This window comes from Gopherus evgoodei, chromosome 1 (assembly GCF_007399415.2).
Source record: "Gopherus evgoodei ecotype Sinaloan lineage chromosome 1, rGopEvg1_v1.p, whole genome shotgun sequence".
Lineage (NCBI taxonomy): Eukaryota > Metazoa > Chordata > Testudines > Testudinidae > Gopherus > Gopherus evgoodei.
The window spans coordinates 202,237,192-202,247,910 of NC_044322.1; the positions used below are offsets into that span (position 1 = coordinate 202,237,192).

At 49.5% G+C, this 10,719-nt stretch overlaps 1 protein-coding gene across 1 annotated transcript in view; it reads right to left on the minus strand.

The window, feature by feature from the left end:
- ADGRG7 (adhesion G protein-coupled receptor G7) overlaps positions 1 to 7,923 on the minus strand; it is a 56,616-nt gene extending 48,693 nt beyond the window's left edge. Inside the window, exon 1 of the mRNA XM_030552573.1 lies at positions 7,812 to 7,923. Coding sequence (XP_030408433.1) covers positions 7,812 to 7,923 — 112 coding nt within the window. The remainder of the gene's footprint in view (positions 1 to 7,811) is intronic.
- Between the last annotated feature and the right edge of the window lie 2,796 nt (positions 7,924 to 10,719).

Below are 10,719 nucleotides of genomic sequence, written 5' to 3' on the forward strand. Positions count from 1 at the left end.
ATTTTCAACCTTTTCTCCTAACTGATGATGCCTAGAATCTTAATTTTTCTTTTTAATGAAAGCTAAGATTCTCATATAATCACAATCTCATGAGCTGCAGTTCTCAGAAAAACATCAACTTCCATGAGTATTGACAATACTGAAACTCCCAGACAAGGTTTTAAAAGTGACCATCTAAATCAGGGATTCTCAACCTTTTTCTTTATAAATGCTATAAAAATTTCACAGTGCATCTGTGCCACAGCTGTTTTTCTGCATATAAAAGTCAGAGCCGGCATTATGGCGTAGCAAGCAGGGCAATTGCCTGGGGCCCCACACCACAGGGGGCCCCATGAAGCTAAGTTACTCAGGCTTCAGCTTCAGCCCAGGGTGGCAGTGCTTGGAGCCCTGAGCTTCAGCCCCAGGTAGTGGGACTTCGGCTCTTTGCCCTGGGCCCCAGCAAGTCTAATGCCAGCCCTGCTTGGCGGGCCCCCTGAAACCTGCTCGCAGCCCTCCAATGGGCTCTGGAGCCCTGGTTGAGAACTACTGATCTAAACTATATGTAGCATGCCCAAGTTCCATAGCAATAGGGCCGGCTCCAGGCACCAGCTGACCAAACACGTGCTTGGGGAGGCACCTTGCGGCGGGGCGATGCTTGTTTTTTTGGGGGGTGGTTGATTCGTCAGGGCAGTGCTGGAGGGTTGGTTTTTTTTGTTTCGGCTGCGTGGCCCTCGGGAGGAGCAGGGACTTGGCACAGCACTCAGAGGGGGGATGGGGGCTTAGAGCAGCACAGCACTCGGAGGAGGGGTCGGAGCCTAGAGCAGCGTGGTGCTTGGAGGGGGGGCGGGGGCTTGGCACAGAGCCTGGGGGGGTGGGGGCTTAGAGCAGCGCTGCGCTCAGAGGGGGGGCGGGGGCTTGGCGCAGAGATCTGAGGGGGCGGGGCTTCAGGCGGCATGCCGCTTGGGGAGCAGGGCTTTGGGCAGTGTGACGCTCGGAGGCGGGGCTTTGGCGTAGCGGCGCTCGCGGCGGGGGTACAACGGGGCGGCGCTCTTCTTTTTTGCGTGGGGTGGCAAAAAAGTTAGAGCCGGCCCTGCATAGCAAATAGGAATTAAAGCCTTGTCTATGCTTGAGATTAGCCCTCCTCCATTTCAGCCCTTTGTTGCCAGCAGCTAGTGTTCCTGTACTGGTGCAAGCCCTAAGTGTATGGAGTGGAAAAAGAAGCCGTGGTTTGCATTGGTTACTCCAATTTCCAGCAGGAGTTAGGTGCACCAATGCAAATTGCAGCTTTTCTTGTCTACACTTGGGGTTTGCACTAGTGCAGCTACACCAGTTGCTGGCCACAAATAGCTGAATTCCAAATAAGACAAAGCCACAAGCACACAAAAGAGTTCCTTACCCTGATGAATGAAGGCGATTATTATGTTGTACTTTCAGCTTCCCGAGTGACATCCAAGAAATACAGAATAGTTAAATTCATAAAGGTTGATAATACTTGACAAAGGTTAATCAACTGGTATATAATTACATGCCAGGTCTTGTTCTTAGGCATTTCCCCTCCTCATTGACATTCCAGTGGGTAATTCTCATGAAAATTTCCTTATTGAACATTTGCATAGGTTTCCTAGAAGGCTGGTGTGTGCAAATCATATTTGTGTCCTTTTCTATTAAGGCACCAAGCAATGTCTGATTCTTTCTATTCGTATCAACTTTTGAATGGGTGTTCACACATTATTTTTTGCATAATGTTAGTGTACAAGACAACATGTTTGCACCAAAAAGCATAAGTACACATACACCTATGGGCCTGATTTTCTTGGCCACATGTGCCCACGTGTATGTGTGTAGACATGCATCTATTCATTCCTTTATATTCAACAAAATCTAAAAATGTCATGGGACATTTTATAGAAAAACAAATAGTGTAACAAATAGCTATTACAAAGCATATGTTTTATTTAAATGTGGTATATATTATGTATACTAAAATGTTACTGCAGCCTTATGAAACTTTATTTACCCACTAGCCCAAGGCATGTGTGTTGTTTTTTGGGGTGCTGACGGTGGGGGTTTGTTTTTGTTTGTTTTTAGAGGACAGAAATACAGTCAAGTTAAATATCATTCAGGGCCTGCAAACTTTCCTAATAATTCTGCAAGGCTATTTTATAGGAATTAAATATAGCGTAAATGCACTGCAAACAAAATACTCTGTATGTAAACATTGCATACGAATAAAGTTAAAAGAAAGTTTAAAGTACCTCCTTAAATGTTATGACAACAACACAAGGTGGATGAGGTAATATCTTTTTTTGGACCACTTCTGTTGGTGAGAGAAGATATGCATGCACTTAAAATGCTACAGCCAGGCATTCAGATTCCACAGAATTCACTCTGAGGAGAATGTCCGGGATATACACCTTAACACACTTAAAACCACCTTCACCAGACAAGGACACCCCACCAGAGAAGCAGATCCAAGGGCGACAAATTGTTCCTAAAAGTGGAGGGGCACAAGAACCTGCACCCACAGTGGCCCCGCATATTCCCACCCTCTTTCCTCCACCCCCCTGGCCAAGTCAGATGCTGGAGCTGGGCTGGGGAACCCGGGCCTCTCCACATGCCCTGGCTCGGGGGGCCCAAGAGCAGCCCCCAGACTATATCCCTGATTCCTGGACCCCCCCGCCCAGGAGAGGTGGAGGGTCTGTGGCTCCCCACAGCTGCCCGTGCAGCTCTTACCCAGAATTGGCTCTGGCTGCCAGTCTGGCCTGGGGGTGGGGCCAAAGAGCCACAGCTGGTCCAGGGTAAGAGCCATTCAGGCTGCTGTGGGGAGCCACGGACTCTCCATCTGCCCAGGACTGCTCTTGGGCCACTCACCCTGGGCAGGTAGAGACTCCGCAGCGCCCCTCAGCTGCCCAGGCTCCCCAGGCCACTCTTATCCATGTGGACTCCAGTTTCCAGCCTAGCCAGGGAGCAAGAAGAGGGGCAGGGGGCCTGGCCAGTGGCAAAAAGTGAACGGGCCAGGCCCGTCCACTTTCAAAAGTGGGAGGGGTAGGGCCTCTTGGTCATCCCATTCCAGTGCCCCTGAGTAGATCGCATCATGGAATGGGCCACCCAAATACTCGAAGAGAAACTACTTCAATACGGAATACACAGGTACCCTCCCACCAACAGCACAAGAAGAACTCCACATGGACTCCTCCTGAGGGTCGAAATGACAGTCTGGACCTATACATTGAATGCTTCTGCCGACATGCACAGGCAGAAATTGTGGAAAAACAACATCGCTTGCCTCATAACCTAAGTCGTGCAGAATGCAATGCCATCCACAGCCTCAGAAACCACCCTGACATTATCATCAAAGAGGCTGATAAAGGAGGTGCTGTTGTCATCATGAACAGGTCTGACTACCAAAAGGAGGCCGCCAGACAACTCTCCAACACCAAATTCTACAGGCCACTTCCTTCAGATCCCACTGAGGAATACACTAAGAAACTGCACCATCTACTCAGGACATTCCCTACACTAACACCGGAACAAATCAACATACAGTAACCCTGGTCGGGGCTCTAAGGGTATCTACTACCCAAGATCCACAAACCCAGAAATCCTGGACGCCCCATCTTCTCGAGCATTGGCACTCTCACTGAAGGACTGTCTGGATATGTGGACTCTCTACTCAGACCCTATGCCACCAGCACTCCCAGCTACCTCTGTGACACCACTGATTTCCTGAGGAAACTACAAGGCATTGGTGACCTTCCAGAAAACACCATCCTTGCCACCATGGACGTAGAGGCTCTCTGCACAAACATCCCACACACAGATGGAATACAAGCTGTCAGGAACAGTATCCGTGATGATGCCACAGCACAACTGGTTGCTGAGCTTTGTGCCTTTATCCTCACACACAACTATTTCAAATTTGATGACAATATATATCTCCAGAACAGTGGCACTGCTATGGGCACCCGCATGGCCTCACAATATGCCAATATTTTTATGGCCGACCTGGAACAACGCTTCCTCAGCTCTCATCCACTCATGCCCCTTCTCTACCTACGCTACATTGATGACATCTTCATCATCTGGACCCATGGGAAGGAGACTCTGGAAAAATTCCGCCGCGATTTCAACAGCTTCCACCCCACCATCAACCTCAGCCTGGACCAATCTACACGGGAGGTCCACTTCCTAGACACCACGGTGCAAATAAGTGATGGTCACATTACCACCACCCTATACCGAAAACCTACCGACCTCTATACCTACCTTCATGCCTCCAGCTTCCGTCCCGGGCACATCACATGATCCATTTTTCTACAGCCAAGCACTGAGGTATAACCGCATCTGCTCTAACCCCTCAGACAGAGACCAACACCTACAAAATCTCCACCAAGCATTCTCAAAACTACAATACCCGCACGAGGAAATAAGGAAACAGATCAACAGAGCCAGACGTGTACCCAGAAGCCTCCTACTGCAAGACAAACCCAAGAAAGAAACCAACAGGACTCCACTGGCCATCACATACAGTCCCCAGCTAAAACCCCTCCAACGCATCATCAGGGATCTACAACCCATCCTGGACAATGATCCCACACTTTCACAGGCCTTGGGTGGCAGGCCAGTCCTCGCCCACAGACAACCTGCCAACCTGAAACATATTCTCACCAGTAACTGCACACCGCACCATAGTAACTCTAGCTCAGGAACCAATCCATGCAACAAACCTCGATGCCAACTCTGCCCACATACCTACACCAGCGACACCATCACAGGACCTAACCAGATCGGCCACACCATCACCGGTTCATTCACCTGCACGTCCACCAATGTACTATATACCATCATATGCCAGCAATGCCCCTCTGCTATGTACATCGGCCAAACTGGACAGTCTCTATGGAAATGGATAAATGGACACAAATTAGATATTAGGAATGGCAACATACAGAAACCTGTAGGAGAACACTTCAACCTCCCTGGCCACACTATAGCAAACCTTAAGGTGGCCATCCTGCAGCAAAAAAACTTCAGGACCAGACTTCAAAGAGAAACTGCTGAGCTTCAATTCATCTGCAAATTTGACACCATCAGCTCAGGATTAAACAAAGACTGTGAATGGCTTGCCAACTACAAAACCAGTTTCTCCTCCCTTGATTTTCACACCTCAACTGCTAGAACAGGGCCTCATCCTCCCTGATTGAACTAACCTCATTATCTCTAGCTTGCTTGCATATATATACCTGCCCCTGGAAATTTCCACTATATGCATCTGACGAAGTGGGTATTCACCCACGAAAACTCATGCTCCAAAACGTCTTTTAGTCTATAAGGTGCCACAGGATTCTTTGCTGCTTTTACAGATCCAGACTAACACGGCTACCCCTCTGATACTCAATACGGAAGTAACACCCCTTCTGACCAGGCATCTCTGGGTGTCACCTACCACAAGAACCCATAGGGCCTGGGTTCTCAAACTGGGGGTTTGGACCCCTCAGGGAGTGGTGAGGCTATTACATGGGGGGTTGCGAGCTGTCAGCCTCCACCCCAAACTCTCCTTTGCCTCCAGCATTGATAATGGTGTTAAGTATATTAAAAAGTGCTTTTAATTTATAAGGAAGGGGTCACACTCAGAGACTTGCTGTGTGAAAGGGGTCACCAGTACAAAAGTTTGAGAACCACTGCCATAGGGGATATCACTAAACAATTACTTGACGGGGACCATATCCTGAAAGAAATCTTTCCTGAACCCCCTCTCATGGTCTTCAAACAACCATCCCAACCTTGCCAAGCTCACACTAGAGCCCTGTGTGGATAAAGGAGATGCAGACTGCCATGTGGAAGGGACTCCCATCTGGGAGAATGGAGCCGCTTGCACACACTAGCACAACGAGGAGCAGCTGCCGGTGAGCCTGGTGCCCATCCCAGTGGGGAGGGATGGGGTTGGTACAGCCACACTGGAGGACCTGGCCGGGCTGAGTGCTGGCTCCTGCAAGCGGTAGCCCAACATGATGCTGCTTGCACTGCTGCGATTCCTCATAGAGTCCTGCAGCTCCGCAGATATCTGCTTTATGTCCATGGATATCTGCATCCGTGGATATAAATTTTGTATCCACACAGGGCTCTACTCATCACAGAAGTAAGTTCCCCCCACCAAGACACACCAACTCAGAGCAGCACCAGGCCCTGCCAGAACAAGAGATGCAAAACCTATAGGCACATCTCCACTGCTACTATGATCAACACCCCCAACAGCACACCTTTCAAGAGCCATGGGTTCTACTCATGCCTATCACAACATGTGGTATTCCTTGTCCAGTGCACTAAATGCCCCAGTAACAACTATGTGGGTGAAACCAGACAATTAGTCTGCTCTCAAATGAACTAACACAGAAAAAATGATAGACAAAAACACCGTATCACCAGGAGATGAATACTTCATAAAGTGATCACTCTATATCTGACTCTTCCATCCTCATCCTCAGACGAAATCTGCACACCTTCAAAAGATGAGCCTTGGAGCTTAAATTCATCATTCATAAAATCATGAACTGAAAAGAAACACTGGGATTTATGGCTTTATACAACAATCTATAACCCACTTAACACTGCCCCAGCTTTTTTTTTTCCTTTTTTTTTCCCTCCCTTCACCACTGCACCCTGTAACTGGAGAAGTGTTAACAAGCCTCTTCACTTTGAATGGTTCCTTAAATATGTGTTAACTACTTACACTAACAATCTGTTCCACCATGTGTTTAGCTGTGACACTGAGGACATTTCCCAGACCTAAAGAAGAGCTCTGTGTAAGCTTTTCTCTCTCACCAACAGAAGCTGGTCCAATAAAACAGGGGTTCTCAATCTTTTTCTTTCTGAGGCCCTCCTAACATGCTATAAAAACTCCATTGCCCATCAGTGCCACAACTGTTTTTCTGCATACAAAAGCCAGGGTCTGTGGCTCCCCACAGCTACCTGTGTAACTCTGGCTGCCAACACGGCTTGGGGGTGGGGCCAAAGAGCCACAGCCGGGCCAGGGTAAGAGCCATTCAGGCAGCTGTGGGGAGCCACGGACCCTCCATCTGCCCAGGATTGCTCCTGGGCCCCTCACCCTGGGCAGGTGGAGGGTCCACAGCTCCCCAGGCCACTCTTACCAATGTGGGCTCCAGTTTCCAGCCTGGCCAGGGGGTCGGGCCTCAGGGGTAAGAAGAGGAGCAGAGGGCCTGGGCCAGTGGCGAAAAGTGGATGGGCCAGGCCCGTCCACTTTCAAAAGTGGGAGGGGCAGGGCCCCTTGGCCCCCCCCATCCCAGTGCCCCTGAGTATATTGCCACCCAAATGGGCCACCCAAACACTCAAAGAGAAAATACTTCAATATGCAAGTAACTACTCTCCCCCCCCCCTGCCCTGCACGGAGCTGGCCCAAGCCACTCACCTGAGGGAAGGCTGGGGTCGCTGGAACCCTGCCTCCCCCTCTACAAGGGGCTGGCATCGCTGCTCACACCCCACCGATTCCTCTGCACCACCCACCACTTTTTTGACAAAAATTGGCATTTAATCAGTTGGCAAGAGCAAACAGGACAAATACCCACTTTTGCCAAAAAAGTTGGGGCCACTAAGACAGGGCTTAAAAAAGAGATTGTCCTGTCCAAAGCAGGACATATGGTCATCCTAGCAAGAAAAAGTATTATCTCACCCACTTTGTGTCTCTAATATCCTGGGATAAACAACAATGACAAGAAGAGACATTCCTGCTCAAGAAGCTGATGGCACTAAGAACTCAGTCAGTATTAATAATATCCTTTTGTAAACTAGATAAAGCAGAAAGATATTTTTATTACCTGTTTTAAACCTGAGGACAAGCTGCCAAATGCATAATATCCAAAGCACTGCAGTCACTATCCCAAAAATAATCACAATCAACGCTCTCCTGTCCCAACGGAACGAAGGCATCTTGTGTATGCACTAAGCATGCCCCACCATAAAATAATACTATCAATTCACTTCCTTGTGATGGATAAACTATTAACTATTTTTCTCGCTTTCAGGTTTAAAAATTTAACCCTCTCAGTCCCATTTTAAGGAAGTTTTGACATGCAAAGCCAAAGATAAGGTGGGTGAGGTAATATCATTTATTGGAACAACTTCTGTTGGTGAGAGAGACAAGCTTTTGAGCATACAGAGCTCTTTGAAAAGCTCGAAAACTTGTCTCTCTTCCCAACAGAAGTGGGTCCAATACAGATTTTACCTCACCCACCTTGTCTTTCTAATATCCTGGGACCTACACGGCTACAACAGCACTACAGAAATCTAGTGTCTTTATTTAAACCATTATTTTGAGTGTCCTACAAAGTAATGATTTAAGTTTCAAGGCTCGTCTTCTGAAAATGTGCAAGTTTCATTTGAGGCTGAGGACTGAGAGGTCAGATATTGCTTTGTGAAAAGTGTTCACCCAGGGGTGATATGGTGTTTTTGTCTTTTATCATTTTTCTATGTGAGTTCATTTATGGCTTATTACAACAATCTGTAAACCACTAAGCCTCACCTTTTTTTTGTCCTATGACTGCAGGGATGTTAACGGGCCACTTTACCTTGAATTGTCCCTTAGAATATCTGTTAACTACTTATGCTAAACAATCTGTTCCACCTTAAAAAGGAGGAGTCCAGTGGCACCTTAAAGAGTAACAGATTTATTTGGGCACAAGTTTTCATGGGTAAAAAACCCACTTCTTCAATCCCTTGTTTTTGTGGATACAGGCTAACACGCTACCTCTCTGATACTTGTTCCACTTGTAGTTAGCTGTGACAACCTGAGTACCTTTTCCAAAAGGAGCTCTGTGTAAGCTAGAATTGTCTCTCTCACCAACAGAAGCTGGTTACCTCAGCCACCTTGTCTCTAATATCCTGGGACTGACATGGCTACAACACCCCTGCAGCCAAAATCAGGTCATGTAAGCAAATCTTTTGAGCGTTCTCCATCTGATGCAGCGTCTCACTTTTCTGCTGTTTTCCTGGCATTAAGTCATATGGACTCTCTACATTACAGGCAGGGGGAAGGAAGGGGAGGCTGGATAAACAGAAAAGGACAAGGAAAGAGGGGTGCCATTTAGGGAGGGTGGAGGGTGCACCTTCAGTTTCATATCACATTCAAATGAAGTTTGCAGCAGGAGGGAAGATACTACTCCTCTGCAGCCCTGCTCTACAGTCCTCTGCAGCCACATTGCTTCTGTCCCTCCCCCCACCATGGAGCCTGCTGGCCACGCTGCTTGTGGAGGGGGAGTCTGCCTCTGGATCTGCTGATGTCGGGGTGTACCTGGTTTCTTCTGAACTGGGGGGGTGGGGAGGACACAAGGAGCTTGTCTGGGCTGTTGCCTCTGGGTCAGGAGTAGGAGCTGCAGTTGCTGTACTGAGCAAGCTTTCAGGCTCCTGTTTGCTTGGCTTAAAAAGATAGTATGCTGACACACTCAGGTGCACACACATTCTCCCACACACACAGTCTCCCACACACGTGGCCTTCAACAAACACACACATACACTAAGGGCTTGTCTACACTGGCAATTTACAGCACTGCAATTTTCTCGCTCAGGGGTTTAAAAAAACACGCCCGGAGCTCAGCAAGTTTCACTGCTGTAAAGCACCAGTGTAGACAGTGCACCAGTGCTGGGAGCCGCACTCCCAGGGCAGGTAGTTATACCCAGGGCCGGCTTTAGGAAGTGCGGGGCCCAATTCGAACATTTTCGGCGGGGCCCTAGCAGGGATGACTTAAAAAAAAAGTGGAAAAAAAGCCTTTCATTTCTTTCATGTATTATTTACTTTCCATAACTATAAGAATAATAAAATTATATATTATATACATTGCATCATATATGTTGATTGGCTATTAATGACCGCCATTTCACATGTGTGGGTCCCCGCCACTCCCTGGGGGTGTGCACATGTGTTGGTCCCAGCTGCTCCCTGCCCCCCACATTGAAGCAGGTGTGCAGGGTTACTGCCCTGGAAACTGCAGGGCAGCAGTGGACATGGGGCTGGCTGGAGGCAGGGCAGGGGCTGACTGGAGGTAGGGTCTAGCTGCAGGCAGGGCAAGGGGTGTGGGGCTGGTTGGAGACAGGGGGTGTGGGGCGGGCTGGCTTCAGGCAGGGCCGCAGGGGGGTGCAGCAGGGGTTTGCAGGTCTGGAGACAGCGGAGTGTGGAACTGGCTGACTTCAGGCAGTGGGGTGCAGCAGGGGTTGACTGGAGACAGGGCAGAGGGTGCGGGCTGCGCAGGGTGTGCAGGGCTGGTGAGGCCAACAGTGTGTGTGGGGCTGGCTGGCTTTGGGCAGGGCTGCAGGGGTGTGTGGGAGGGGTTGGCTGGAGACAGGAAAGGGGGTTTGGCAGGGGCTGGCTGTGGGCACGGGGTGCAGAGCTGGCTGCAGGCAGGGAGGGCCGGACTGGTGTGGGCAGGTCAGGGGGTGCAGCAGAGGCAGCTGGAACCCCAGCCCTTTAAGTAGCCCCCAAACCCCCTTCTACTCCGCCCCGGACCTTTTAAATAGCCGCGGGAGCGCTGGGGAATGCATGGGGGAGGCGGGGCTCTGGCGACTATTTAAAGGACTGGGGTGGCAAAGGCAGCTGGAGCCCCGGGCCCTTTAAATAGCCCCCGGAGCCCCTCACTGCCCCAGGGCTCTGGAGGCTATTTAAAGGGCCCAGAGCGCCAGCCGGGGTCGCGGGGCTTGCTGCGCTCCAGCCGGAGCCGCAAGGCTTGCCGCACT